Genomic DNA, 15,929 nt, shown 5'->3' on the forward strand with positions numbered 1-15,929 from the left:
GGAGTGGAGCGCCAGCCAGTAGCGTTGGATTCAGTACACCTACCATGTTCCCTTATTCGAATACTGGCGCCTCGAGAGGGACTTAGCTAGGCTGAGGATACCAAGAGGTAGAAAAACATGCTCAGATAATCTCATCATACATAATAGATATTTTCCTATCCGTTTTCACATAAACAGTTGCAGTTTAGTTCATTTTTATTCAGTTTCACTGGCAACAACCGTCTATGAACCTATATGCTACAATAAAAGCGTTTAATACTGGTAAGCTGAACGAATAATGCGGTATTGTCTATGTGAGCTATGGTAACCGTTAGCTGCTATTTCAAAACCACTAGGGCTAACGCACGGCGTGCTATCGTAATCTATTTTCATCGTTCTCCTGTTATTGTATGTACATTCATTAGCTAAATACAATAACAAGTGTAAACCTTTAACTGCTATACCCATATCGACGGACTGCTTGATGGCGGATCACGTCTACGAAACGTAACACAGTAATCTAAACATCACCTAATGTAGGCATTTTAACAAATTGGTAACAAAATAGAAAATACATTGGTAATCATTAATCAATAAATCACAAGTGTCAACTCTACGATTCGGACGATATTTCATATTTGAAATAAATCTTATATACTAATATTGCGTGAATAGTCCTGATCTGTACGCCAAAAAATAACAAATATATAAATAAATAACAAATATTTTGTCTGACCATGCACGTACTAAATACGTTACATAATTATTTAATTCCATTAAAATGTATACTTTTTACAGTTTGTTTAAAATATTATGCGCTGTTTATTAGGCAATTTACTAGGGGTAAAATATTGCACGATTGAGTAATTCCACAGAGGCAGTCGTAAATGTATCAATATAATGTACATTTACACTATCACTTTTCATCGTCTCTAATCACAGGTCAGTTGAAGGAAGTTCATCTTCGTAATCGCAAGTTAAAGCGTAGTAAACAGCTGGCTACCGAAGTACCGACACGATACTGTGACTTCACAGAAAATGTACGCTTAAATTAGAGTAGATCCTTTCAGCGCAAACTCGGCAATGCGCAGCTGATATTAAATGGACAACATTAGAATGCATTGTAAACAGAAGTGTAACGGAAAGACCGAGTGGCGAGTCCCGTTCCCGTCAGTCCGTAGTTGTGCCCCGCCAGTCCGCCACCACCAGTAGAAGCAGTATATTTACTCGTCGCCGGGGAAGTTGAGCACGGCGTCGTGGATGGCGTCTGCCACGTAGCGCACGTTGCCGGGGTTGAGGCCGCAGATGTTGATGCGCCCGGAGTTGAGCAGGTAGATGTGGTAGTGCTCGATGAGGTGCTGCACCTGCCGCGGCGTCAGCCCCGTGTACGAGAACAGACCGATCTGCTTCACGATGTGGTCCCAGGTGCCCGGCGTGCCCAGCCTGCACGGAAACAACTCCTCTTTAACACTAATATACATGTCTTACTCTTTTCGCGTGCATGTAGCGCGCTTTTGGAACGGCCTTCCACTACATATTATTAAAAATGCTCCAAATAAGTTCACTTTTAAGAAATCTGTACGTTCTTTCTTTGCTGGTAGAATGAAGGATTCCTAGTTGTTTTTATATATGTATGTATGTATTTTTGGAAATATATATGTAGGTTTATGTATATTTATTATGTAACTTCTTATGTAGGTACCTATGTAAAGTTTTAGTAGTATCACCGCCCACAATATCTCTGCTTTGCCTAAAGGTTGACTGGTAGAGAATGCTGTCTGGCATTAAGTCCGCCTTTTGTACTATAAGTCTTTCTTTCTTTGTGTACAATAAAGATTAAATAAATATACAATTGATTTTTGATCGAATAGAAGATCGTTTACAGTTTAGGTGCCAAAGACTCCCAATAGTAACACCCAGTAGAATGCGAAGAAGTTGATGACGATCAAATGTATACGTAGGTGGGCGATAAACACATGACAGAACTCCTTGAAATGAGCTACAAATGGACGCGATTTAGGGTTCTAGTTACTCGTACGATTTATGTAAAGCAACCTATGTATCTGTGATTAGTTAGAAGAAGAGGAGAATATCCTACTTCTAAATTGAAATGAAACTTACTTGATGAGTTCGGCTCGCAGAGCTTCTCTCATCTGGATAACTCTCGACGACATGGTCTTGATATGTTCCCTCCTGCGAACATTGTATTGCAATTTAGTTATTACACTTAGATAGATATCGCATACTTACCTAGTTAGTTAGTTAGTTTTATTGGGCATTTTCCGCAAGTCGACATCCATTGTGCCTTTTTTGCGTGAAATAGACGGGGTAGCACTACTCCAACCACCCTAGCTCCTCTACGAATCCTAGCAGTGTTTTCAGGTTGCTAAATACCTCTTTCAGTGTGTTTGGCGTACCTAGATACTTGTTCCTATATACTTCTACCTGTTTACACTCTAGAAGAAAGTGTTTGGTGGTTTCTTCTGCTTCCATGCACGCTCTGCACATGGGGCTATCGGTTATACCTATGTTATTGAGGTGTTTGTTCAGTGTGTTGTGTCCTGTCATTAATCCTACTATTTTGCGCAGTTGCTGTCTGGGTGTTCTGAGTAGGATTTTTGTGAGCTTTGTATTAGGTTCAGCAAGAATTTCTTTAGTTTGTCTACATGTGTCTAACTCTACCCAATATTTGTTGTGTAGCTGTTTGTAGTGTTGACTAAGTTGGTTTTTCCTATATGATACTGGTAGGGGTATGATGGGTTCGGGGCCATATGCCGGTGTGGCTGATCCTTCTCGGGCCAGTTCATCCGCTGCATCATTCCCTCTTGATCCACTGTGCCCCTTTATCCATTGTAGTGTTACTTTGTTGTCCTCTTCACACACTTCAGTGAGTCTTTGATGACATTGCATACTTACCTAACATCCTTTCCAAAACTTAAGTATTTTACATAAGTACTTCAGATACTTATTAATTAACAAGATCGCGGCTTCTACCATGCGCTAAGTTAAGTACATTGCATACTTGTCCTACTAACTTACATACATAAAGATGCCAAGGGTGGCCACACGCCTGGGCTCTATGGCTGGTTTTAGTATCACGCGGACCGTCCGCGCGACCAATTTGTTTGAAGTTGATATTGTCGTCCGCACCACTCTAAACGCTCCCTGAAGTTAACACATATTAGTCCAGTGCGGATCGCTACGCGCGGTCGGTCCGCGTGACACCAGCCTGTGAGCGTATTTTATTGAAACGCACGCAACTTGTCAGTAGAAAATAATCGATATAGGCTACTTGACCCTTTTTTAAAGTCTACCTTATATTATTAACTACTTGAAAACCACAAAAAAAACATTTTTAAAGTATACTTTCACTTAATCAGGCAAAAACAACATTAGCCATGTTAATCTATAGATTGTCTGCATGACGTCAAGCGAATTAAACACAATTTTTTCTGACATTACCTAAGTATGAGGCATAAAGTTCATTATATCAGTGATTGACTTGACATGAAGTTGTTCGGTTCTATGACGTCACTACGTGACTGGCAGCGTTTTCGGTGGCCAAAGTTTAAAAAAATATTATGTACACATTTTTAATCGGAAATACGTAGTCATTATTCATTTTTAATACCCAAAATCTAATCAAATATTGTTTTTTTATGTAAAATACTACAAAAAACAATCATTTCTTCTGCCAAATTCTATATGAGTCAGTAGCCTATTAGAATTGGGGGTGTGAAGTAAAGACAGACCACTGGTCGAAGAGCTGCTTGTCGCTGAGCACGGTGGCGACGATGCGCGCGCCGTGCGCGGGCGGGTTGGAGTAGCCGGCGCGCACCACCCACGTCAGCTGCGACTTCATGGCGGGCGCCAGCGACGCGTCCGCCACCACCACCGCCAGGTTGCCCACGCGCTCGTCTGCACAAAAACACCACATTCAATACGTGCCATGTTATTATACTGTTTATTTAAGTTTAGATACATTTAGGTTTACTTACTTAGTTTTTTTAATTAGTTTATTTTAAGGTAGTTCATAATAATCAATGTATTTTTGCCCGTGATAATAAATTGATTTGGTTTATTTTATACGTGCCAATATCGCTTTGACAAGTTATTCGTATAACAGTAAAAAGGGGACGCAGGACAAGTGCAGACATCACACATTACCCAATACTTGAGGAGGGGGAGGGGGTTAAAAGGAAGTAATAGCAGCTCTATAGCGTCGTAGTTACAATTACAAAGAATAAGGGAACTTTAGTAGGAAATTTAAATATTAAATACTTAACTTTTTATTCGGGACAGTCAAAGTAGAGGGTAAATAAGGGGTGTAAGTAGTGTGTACTTGCGAGATACTAAATCAATTATTTTTCTGTCCTCCGGCCAGATCGCTATCCATTTCAGGCCGCTGCGCTAAACAAAGCTAATGCTTCCCGGTTCAGTTAACAGAAAAATAGTATACACATCTCGACCAGTAAATAAGAAAGCCTCAGATGACTTGTTTCTTGACGTCGGCGCTTCGGCCGACAGTTACATGTGATCTGAGACATTTGTTATTTTACTGGCTGTAAGTATAAAAAACCAGCCAAGAGCGTGTCGGGCCACGCTCAGTGTAGGGTTCCGTAGTTTTCCGTATTTTTCACAAAAACTACTGAACCTATCAAGTTATAAACAATTTTCCTATAAAGTATCTAGAAAGTTCTACTTTTGTGATTTTTTTCATATTTTTTAAACATATGATTCAAACGTTAGAGGGGGAGAGGGGACGCACTTTTTTTTCTTTTAGGAGCGATTATTTCCGAAAATATTAATATTATCAAAAAACGATCTTAGTAAACCCTTATTCATTTTTAAATACCTATCCAACAATATATCACACGGGGTTGGAATGAAAAAAAATTCAGCCCTCCACTTTACATGTAGGGGGGATAACCATATAAAACCTTTTTTTCCATTTTTTATTTTTGCACTTTGTTGGCGTGATTGATATACATATTGGTACCAAATTTCAGCTTTCTAGTGCTAACGGTTACTGAGATTATCCGCGGACGGACAGACAGACATGGCGAAACTATAAGGGTTCCTAGTTGACTACGGAACCCTAATAAAAAGAGTGTGTGTGTGTGTACTCACTATAGAGGCCGAAGTTCTTGGCGTAGGACTGCGCGCAGACGAGCTCGAAGCCGCGCTGCACGAAGTAGCGCACGGCCCACGCGTCGCGGTCCAGGTCGCCCGACGCGAAGCCCTGGTACGCGCTGTCGAAGAACGGGAACAGCTTGCGCTCCTGCCGCACACCAACACAGTTACAACGTAATGCAGATGCATCATTTGTTATTACAACATAGCGACTAATTAAATAGGCGAGAAAGGTTTTCCCGTAGAAAACTTGATTTCGCGCCTGTTTCTACTGCGCTAGTGTACAGCTTGGCTAAAAAAGAGTAGACATGCAACTTTTTTTGATCATAACAACACTTTTTTCATACAAACGTGACATTACATAGACAGTGGCGCCCGTATTATTTTTTTACTCCTGTTTGCCATGCTGTACCAGACTATAAAACCCAAATTCTATAAAAAAAAATAGCATGCGACAGACGGATAAACAGACGCAGGAGTGATCCTATAAGGGTTCGTACGAAACCCTAAAAATAAACGGTAACGTTCCAGATGTAGACTGATGAAAAAGTGGCAATAGTGTAGTTCCATTCAAAATCATGACTACAATTTTGACATTTTTTACGATTTCTAGTCAGACTGTGGGTCATACCTTTAGCCCTACATATTCAAATCTGATTTCATGTAAATAAGTACAAAATGTTTTATTTACTTTAAAGGGAACAAAACTCTACATGTAGTTATACGAAAAATAACCGATGCGGACATGTACGCTTGAACCGGTCATTAACTACATACATAAATAGGCTACTTGCCTCCTAGTCAAATCAGCTTCTTTTTAAGAACTGTCAAAACGAATTTGAACGACTTGCTAATATAGAATTTATATGAAATCGAATTGAGTGACGTCACGGTCAATTCAGTTACTTTATATATTTCTACCTGACTTATTAAATAGAAATTGGATTTAAAAATAACTTCTGTCCATGTTTTTCTTAAAATTATCTGATGCTATATTTCGTGCATGGTATAAAATATTTTATTTTAAGAACAGTCAAGTTCCCTATATGTATATATTAAACGGGGCAACCGACGCAACGTAGCCACGCTGTCATCGCCCAAATGAATTTTCTTTTTCTTGTTTTCTCCTTTTCTCTCTCTGTTTTGTTATCTAAGTTTCGTGACGCATTGGTTATACTGTAAGGTCATGTAAACATGTTTTTTTTTAATAAATAATAATAAATTATACCATGTCAGGGGTGGAAAGTTCCACTTCAAATCAAACCCGACATTAGGTTTGTCGACTATTCTAAGAAATAATATTGATAATTATTAGAACATTGACCAACATTAAAAATCGTCAAGTTACCTATCATGATTAATTAGTCGATAAGTGAAATATAGATAATTCAATATTGAATGTAAATAAATGTATTTGCGGATTATAGCACTGCGGACTTTTGAGTGTGAATAACGAAGGTACTTAGTAACGCAGATTTAATATTTATTTTTACCTAAGGACAACAAACGTTCACTGGGGATAAAATATTAATCTTATGAAGTAGTAGAATCACCTACATAAGATAACTATATAAAATATAATGCATTTACATACCTAATATACCAATGCAACACAAGATCACAATAGAATTATTTTTGAGACTGCTACTGTTATGTAAAATTAATTATGTACAGTTTGACCTTGGTATTATGGCAAGGTAACATTGCATCCAATCGGCTATTCATTCATACTCTACAAAGCATGCACTTACTTCTTCTTGACTATGACGACCGGTCTGGCGCATCAGTCGGTAGTGACCCTGCCTGCTGCGCCGCGGTCCCGGGTTCGAATCCCGGTAAGGGCATTTATTTGTGTGATGAGCACAGATATTGGTTCCTGAGTCATGGATGTTTTCTATGTATATAAGTATTTATATATTATATATATATCGTTGTCTGAGTACCCACAGCACAAGCCTTCTTGAGCTTACCGTGGGCCTCAGTCAATCTGTGTAAGAATGTCATATAATATTTATTTATTTATTTATTCTCCTTCTTCATGTGCCATCTCCGTCCAGGAGGTCGGCGACCATATGTCCATATGTCTCTATGTCCATATGCACTTACGGATATTCGTTTTTCAGGTTCAATATAAAAGACACTGGGATTGCGATTACATCAGCAACAAATAGTCGACGTTATTGTCAATACCCGTGTAAAAGTACAGGATTTCTGTTGGGATTACGATAATTTTGTCAATAAGATAGGCGGTATCAACATTCGTTTACCGGTCTAGTGGTGCATCATACAATGGTTTCAATATAACGCGGTCCTCGCGAATGCAATGCCTCACGGAGGTCACCTGTGCTGTGCTACACTGAAAAGTACCTTACGAAACCTATGAAATCAATAAAGTACTGATTACATCCTTTCTACATCAGGGGGCCGATTTTTGAATCTCGGCCATTCGATTTCGTGAAATTCGTTCAATAATATCTCCACTACTAGCGATTTAAATTCTACTAACAGAATCGAAAACGAGTGGTCATTAAGTGGTTATTTAAAATTACTAGCCGTCCTTTTTCAAAAATAGCATTACGTCGTTTTCCACAGACTTTCGAACGGCGAATTCGTGCGTTCGAAATTCAAAAATCGATTGGACAGTGTGTGAATGATTTTACGCTAATCGGTTGCAAAAGGAAAGTGTCAAGTACCTCGCAGACGTCGGCGATCTTCTCCCACTGGTCGTGCGTGGGGTCGATGCCGGTGGGGTTGTGCGCGCACGCGTGCAGCAGCACGACCGAGTTCTCGGGCGCGGCGCGCAGGTCCTCCAGCATGCCGTCGAAGTCGATGGTGCGCGTCTTCGCGTTCCAGTACCGGTATGTGCGCGCGTTCTCGAACCCGGAGCGCACAAACACCAGGTGGTGGTTCTCTGTGCGGATATACCATTAACTGAGTACTTTATGAACTTTGGGTTGTACAGTGGGCTAAGAAAGTGCTCTACCAGTTTTGACAAAAGTTTCTGTGAACTCTAACGATCGCTTCACATCACATCATATATAGACAGAGCAATTGTCACTGATAGAATATTATTGCAAACGGAAATCGCCCTTGTTGTATCATGACGTTCAAACGAACTTGAACCGTAGGGTGGTAAACCACACACTGAGAGAAAATACAACCAGTTTTCATGTTCGTTCAACAAGTTTTTTGGTTAAAATAGCGCCTACGTGCTCTTTGGTTCAAACAACAAGCTACTTGTCATTTGAATCGGCAATATATTTGAATCAACAAGTCGATTTTATAAAAACAACCAGACACATATTGTTTTAAACATACGTTTGGCTGATTCAAATGGATAAACCGCAACAAGTCGAACTTGTTAAATTCACAATGCAAATTTCTCTCAGTGCAGTTTTGGTCGGCTGTACTATCGTTGATGTAGGTGACATAATATCATTAATTACGATTACTGAAAATCAAGATACCAATACGGCAATAAAATTGCCACAAAATACGTTGAAAATATATTTAATATTTTAGCAAAATTTATTTCGTGCTCATATATCTGACAGCCGGAATGATGATAATGACATTTTTATTTAAAAATAGAAAAGTGCTACAAGCGTCACAATTTGAATTTACTACCTAGTATTTAGTGTAGGATCCGCAATAAAACTACTTATTAAATTTAGTTTGAGAATCTAAGTAATTTTTGCAGACCCCGCACTAAAAACTTGGCGGTAATTTCAGATGTTTTATAGCCAGACGAAGTTTGGTAAGTACCTATGGATACTAATAGATATTTACCCCAGGTAGGCTGCGAGTAGTAGAAGGTGTTGTAGTTGAGATGGCGGCGCAGGAACTCGGCGCCCACGCGTAACCCGCCGGTACCCGACAACACTTGCACGCCAAAAGCCTGCACAACAACACAACTATAATATACTTAACACTTACTTCGCGACATGTTCCCAAACACGGGCCTACACTGTCCCGGTCCGAACTGCACGGTTCCTTACGGCTTTTTAATATGACTTAGCGTGACCCATATGGGAGCGCTGAACAGAGAATGTGTATAGTGCGTTAAAATATTACTTGCTTGTAGCTCTATACGTAGTTCTCTCAATTATCCACCAAGGCCAAACGATTCTCTAGGTAGGTATAGGACTATAGGTACTTTAAATAAAACAATAGACTCACGCGTCCACTGGCAATCACAGGGTTGTCTTCGCCCAGCAGCATGGACACGGAGGCGTTGGAGAATTGGTCCAAACCTGTGCATTAAAATATTATACAGGGTGAAATCGGAGACGTGATTAAACAAAAAAACTTCTAGCAGACCATTTACCGAGTTTCAGAAGTCATTATTTTTTCTAAGACACCAGTGTCTTAACTCTTACTGTTATTGAGCATTATGGAAACAACAGTATCATGAGTAGGTACCATGACTTTTATTTAGTACTTTCTAATGTTATTTATTTTGACTTTTGCAGTCGGGTACTTGACACTAACTTTTATGTTATATGTAAAGTTCTCTCACACTTAAGAATTTATTTATTATATATGAAAAAACTAAATGTTTGTATGTATTAAAAATCTCTTAATGAGTCGAACGATAACAGAATTAATAGGAAGTTTTAAAAAACACGGTGTATGATGTTATGTAGACTGAAATTGAAAACATTCTTCTATGTACGGAACTTCTACGCAATAAGACCCGTGTGTTATATGTACTCGTTGACGCAAACGACGAAACGTACACACATGGGTGTGAAAATATCTCAAGATATTACCTATTGCATCACATATTATTATTATATCAGTGTTTTATCGCAATCACAACAGTAACAGTCTGTCTTAAAATATAAGTAGAGTACATCATTTATGTTTATGGTTTTCTCATTATCAACACGGTTTGATTATACATAGTTGTGTTATCTTTAATTACCATGGCCAAGACAACAGTATTACATAACCGTAATTCTGAAGTGTTAATAACTAATAATGATGAAGTCTTATCGATATATGATGTTCATGGCATTCTTGTTTATAACTTTGTTTAAAAAGAGGAGTCCCCACGTGACTGTTATATAAGTTGATCTGTGTAAGGTGTCCCCCAATATTTATATTTATTTATTTATTTATTTATATAATTATATTAATTATGGCATCAAGCTCCACTTATCTTTTTCCTTGACATTTCACATAAGATACGATAGGATATCAGAGAACTACAATACAATAATATTCACATATAAGTACTTTTACTTAATTTCATAAAACATATGCCACAAATAGTTTTGCAGTCACATATAGATACCTAATTCTAATTACACTAGTCAAAAGGAGAGAAACTCTTGTTCACCATCCACCACCAGATGTCCCTTGTGGCAGGTGGCATTCTTGTATTTTATTATTGTTTAGTGCATAGGTATATTATGAAACTGTCACCTAAATTACTTATCATGACTCATGACTTACAATTTTAGTGGCCTTGCTTGGTTGTTGCTAGAAAGGCATAAAAGTAGGTAGGTTTGAGTGATAATATAAAAAAATCAAAACGGTAAATAATAGAAAAAATCATGTGAGGCTCATTGGATTCGTAATGATTTCAAGTAAAATGTATATGAAGAGGATACAAGCACACAAAGAATTTCAAAAGTTAAATATTATCAAAGAGGATAGAGTATTATAGAGAGTTACTGTCGAAGTAAAATGTGTAATCACAGTGCATAGACTGCCATCTCTTGACACAGGCTTAGAACTTTTGAACCTCAGTTTTGACAATTTGGCCCGTATTCTTAGCTTGATATGTGTTAAAATGTCAAATATTAATATTAGCGCCATCTAGCTGAGCGTACCCCAAAGGTGTAATGCCATCTAGGCCACCGTACCTTTTTCTGTATGGCACTGAGGTACGTTTTTTTCTTAGACTTCATCTGTCTATACGGAGTTATACTATATGTCTTTGTTATTATGAAAAAAGGAAGGAAAGAGGTTTTCTTAATCTTGATTACCTGTACCTGGAAATGTGTCTGTGTATGATACAGGTTTTTCAATGCTGAAAAACTAGGCTTTTGAAAAATTACTGTCATTTTGAAGATAAAACCCTGTTCTGTACAACAGTCCTGCTTACCATGGTTAAAAATTAAATGGGACATATAATTTTCTGAGATGAACTTTTCGCTTTAGCCGTAATCTGTTAAACAAAGGCCTTTGTTTCTATTAACGGCGGCTAGCTCCCGTATAAACGGCACGTGGTATAGTATCAGTGTAGTTAAAAAGCAACTATCATGATAGTAATAAGGTTCAAATCCATAAAAAGACCTTTCGGAGATAACACGTTTTGTCATCTTCAAAAAAAGTAACCTGCATACTGCAAACTGTTTAATAAATTTGAACCTTATTGCTATCATGATAGTTGCTTTTTAACTACACTGAGACTTTAGCACGTGCTGTGGAAACGGGAGCTAGCCGCCGGGAATAATAGAAACAAAGGCCTTTGTTTAACAGATTACGGCTAAAGCGAAAAGTTCATCTCAGAAAATTCATACTATACGAGTATGTACCTAAATAGGTAATAAATAAATAAATATGATGTCATATTGGACTGAACTAAATTAGAACTATATTTTCGATTTGACATGCATGATTTATTTATTTAAACTTTATTGCACAAATTTACAAAAAAAAAAGAGTACAAATGGCGGACTTAACGCCTTGGGGCATTCTCTACCAGTCAACCATGATGAATTTTAATAAATAATAAATAAATATTAGAGGTCATTTTTACACAGATTGACTGAGCCCCACGGTAAGCTCAAGAAGGCTTGTATTGTGGGTACTCAGACAACAATATACTGTTATATGTATATAATATACAAATACTTATATAGATAGAAAACATCCATGACTCAGGAACAAATATCCGTGCTCATCACAGAACTAAATTCCCTTACCGGGATTCAAACCCAGGAATGCGAGTCAGCAGGCAGGGTCACTAACAACTGAGCCAGACCGGTCATCAAAAATTTTAGCTTTGCACATTTTTTTTTCTTTTAGTACCTAATAAGTATCTACATACACATTTACCTAGTATTAATAGGGATGACGACTACATAAAAAAAATGGCATTCTGTTTAGTCCGTCAGTTAAATCGTCCAAAAATACTGAACACATTTTTTGCTTTTTCTTATTCATGAAAAAACACAAAGATATAGAGCATCAAAGTTCCGGAGTGGGGGCTTGTGGCGTCACTTCTAAATAAAAATTGTACATAGGCGTGACGTCACGCGAAACTTCAACGCACTGTACCGTCGTAATTTTTTCGTTTACGAGAAAAAAGAAAAATATGTGTCAAAAATTCTTTGATAATCTAAGTGACGGACTAATTAGTTTTTTTTTTAGTCGTTTCGCCTATTATGATCAAGAGTCATTCAATGTCTGTAACTCAATAAAAGAGCAACTATGTTGTTATGAGCATACTTGAGATTCTAACATAGCAGTTCAACCGAAGTCAGTGAATGTTATCTCTGAGCTTAATAGCATCACAGAATATATAATAGTACAAGTACAGAAGGCCCACTGCTTTGAAGTTCACGAAATGCCGCCTTTTTAAATACCTACAAAAAAATAAACTTTTTAACAAAAAATAAAACCGCCTTCAAAAATAAGCGCGTTACAAAACACGGAGAAACTAAAAAGCCAAAAATAATAAACCTTTCAATTCAGATTTCTTATCGTATTGCAATAAGCTAAACATCCAAATTATAAACAAATCAATTATTTTTGTAGTCGGTACCAGACCTGTTCGTCGCCTTGCTATTGCCTGTTTGACCCACCCAACCATACACAGGCTGGTACCGACTCCAAAAATAATTGAATTGTTTATAATTTGGATGTTTAGCTTATTGCAATACGATAAGAAATCTGAATTGAAAGGTTTATTATTTTTGGCTTTTTAGTTTCTCCGTGTTTTGTAACGCGCTTATTTTTGAAGGCGGTTTTATTTTTTGTTAAAAAGTTTATTTATTTGTTGATTTTTAGTGGTTCCTAGTGATATTATATGTATCAGTCCGAATACATGTACAGTAGTGAAAGAATTATCCTTTAACTCCTAACCATTGAGGAGTTGACCTTCCATCATCAGCTCAGTTGATTTTTAGTGGTTCCTAGTGATATTATATGTATCAGTCCGAATACATGTACAGTAGTGAAATAATTATCCTTAAACTCCTAACCATTGAGGAGTTGACCTTCCATCATCAGCTCAGCCACATAAAATTATTACCATCAGACGTAAATACTGGTGTACCTTTGAAAAATATACTAAAAACATTACATGTGCCTATAACATTTGAAGAGTTCCCTCGATTTCTCCAGGATCCCATCATCAGACCCTGACTTGGTGCCAATGGGACCATCTCGGGGTTATACCGGTTCGATCAAAAAAAAAATTTTGAAAATCGGTCCACGATTCTCGGAGATATCGAGTAACATACATACAAAAAAATAATAAAAAAAAAAAACATTCAGTCGAATTGAGAACCTCCTCCTTTTTTGAAGTCGGTTAATGATTACAAAGAAACGAGCCGCACGTGCGCAGCGTCGGACGCTTAGGGTTGCCTATGTATTAAAAAAAATTAATACTCAGATAAAATGTTATGCTATTATATTCAAGTCTTGGGTACTTTTTAGGTATATACAGTATTTATATATTTTTGTCTAAATCCCAACGTCACAAGCCTGATTGAATGTTTCCGTGGGCCATAAATGACATAATCAATAGTAGATCTGTGTAAGATTGTCCTATTTTATTCATAATGATTGTTTAACCAGGGGCGACTCACTCCGCGGTCCTTTCGCCGCGCTACAAGTACGTGCCAGCGGCCGCGAGTTCGCGGCCCATTCAGTGGCGACGACTTTCGCGCGGTGCAATAGAATTCAATGTCGTCTGCACGCGTGCGGCCCGTTTGTTAATGTAGGTAAGAATTAAGAATGGCGGCGTTTTGGGAACATCAAAGGAGTGAGCCTTCTGTACTTGTACTACTATATATTCTGTGGTTTAACTAAGCGTTATTAGCCATTCCACACGCGGATATCGCGTGTGAACCTTTCAAAAAACTCGCGACGTATAGTAACAATAGAAAGTGCGAACAAGCGTTCCGTGAGAATGCGAGCCACCCCTGATTAGGCCGCGAACTCGCGGCCGCCCGCATGTACTTGTAGCGCGGCGATGGAATCGCGGAGTGAGCCGCCCCTGATAGCATACTAAATAATAAAATAATTTATGTATCCAAATACTTCATGGTGGTGGGTTATACTGTTCTTTTGCATAGCATTATAGGCACAGACTATTAGTAGAACTTAAAAAAATATCCAGCATTTGGCATGTTTCCAAAACTGTTTCATTAGTCCCAGAGAACATTTCACTCCACAAACTTGTACCTGGTACTAAATGGATGGAATAAAACTGGGCAGGATGAGTCTAATTAAACATCATGACTCATTAGCATACATCGGGGTTTTAGGAGCGGGAATGATTTACACTAGGCCAAAAATGGTGAAAACAATAAAAGATAAACATTACTCTAACATTTCTAGGTACATTTGGAGCCAGTTACATAGTTAAATATATATTTCAGTAATTCAAATGACTATTAACAGAGTTACAAATACACGAATTCATTCCCGCTCCCAAAACCCCGATGTATGCTCATTAGTAGGTACAAAAACTCACCAAGCACAGGCAGGTATTCATGCAACAGGGTCTCGTCGGCTGCCATCTGTTTTTCCACTTTGCGTACAACAGGGAGTACCCATGGTTTTCCATTTTCATCCCTATATGCTGAAAACAGAAGTCACTAACATATAACACAACTACTAAAATAACACAACTTCTCTAAAGCTTTGGTTTTTAGGATCATTAAGTTTGGATACAATATGACTATACAACACACTGGTATCGGGACAGAGGAGTTAACTATCTAACATCAGATCTTGTGGCAAATATTAAGTTCCAATATGGGACCTGATTTTCAATTTTATGTACCATTTACACAATAATTATGTTAAAAAGATGATATTTTTTTATTGCATAACAACGTGCTGTGGTACTAATAATTCAATCTTTAGTTATTACGTCAGTTGCCTTTCACCTACTTGCCTTAAGCACCGGCTCTTTTATAAATAAATCTTAGTTACCATGCCTATATACATTGAGTTCCTATTGTAACATTTTATTTTAAAATAATAGTGCACATCTTCCTTACGTACCGCCTATAGTCAAGTTCACCTTGTTTTGAAACGTGTCGTCAATAAACAACTTATTCTTCTGAAAAACCTCGATAGGTGGCCCCTGTTCGACAACTTCGAAACGGGAACTCATGTTTAGTATCTTTTATTTAAGATATATCTAGCACGCGTAGCCACCGAGACCCCCGGTGATGCAAATCCGAAGCAGGACTGACTACTGGTACTGGCTGTTTAATTCAAGGCATAAATTGCAAAATTGTGTAATTCTTATCAATTGACCTTTATCAATGTCATTTATGTCAAATATGTCAAATGTGACTGAATGGCACCTGAAAGGGGCCGTTCTAAAACCAAACGTTTTATAGAATATATGTCACGCTGAAATTGTAATAATCCACCGCAAAGTCCACCGTGCACCTTTTACATTAGGTTTACATCATATTTACATACAGTAATTATTTAACATCTGTAAAGTAGCTGAAGCGCCCTCCACCGTTGGCGGTCACTGAGATGGAAGAACGGTCGCTTCAAAAAAATTTAACCTGCGCGTCTCACTACGCTTGCGGTTAAATATTGGAATCTTT

General features: G+C 37.9%; 1 protein-coding gene across 1 annotated transcript in view; it reads right to left on the reverse strand.

Annotated features, from left to right (window-relative positions):
- The window catches only part of LOC125240696 (aspartate aminotransferase, cytoplasmic), a 16,351-nt gene extending 741 nt beyond the window's left edge, over positions 1-15,610 (reverse strand). Inside the window, exons 1-9 of the mRNA XM_048148714.1 lie at positions 15,367-15,610; positions 14,831-14,938; positions 9,292-9,365; positions 8,902-9,010; positions 7,806-8,023; positions 5,110-5,260; positions 3,732-3,897; positions 2,101-2,172; positions 1,207-1,422 (exon numbers count right to left, since the gene is read on the reverse strand). Coding sequence (XP_048004671.1) covers positions 1,207-1,422; positions 2,101-2,172; positions 3,732-3,897; positions 5,110-5,260; positions 7,806-8,023; positions 8,902-9,010; positions 9,292-9,365; positions 14,831-14,938; positions 15,367-15,478 — 1,226 coding nt within the window. The 5' untranslated portion in view covers positions 15,479-15,610. The remainder of the gene's footprint in view (positions 1-1,206; positions 1,423-2,100; positions 2,173-3,731; positions 3,898-5,109; positions 5,261-7,805; positions 8,024-8,901; positions 9,011-9,291; positions 9,366-14,830; positions 14,939-15,366) is intronic.
- Positions 15,611-15,929: the final 319 nt, after the last annotated feature.

This window comes from Leguminivora glycinivorella, chromosome Z (genome assembly GCF_023078275.1).
Source record: "Leguminivora glycinivorella isolate SPB_JAAS2020 chromosome Z, LegGlyc_1.1, whole genome shotgun sequence".
NCBI lineage: Eukaryota > Metazoa > Arthropoda > Insecta > Lepidoptera > Tortricidae > Leguminivora > Leguminivora glycinivorella.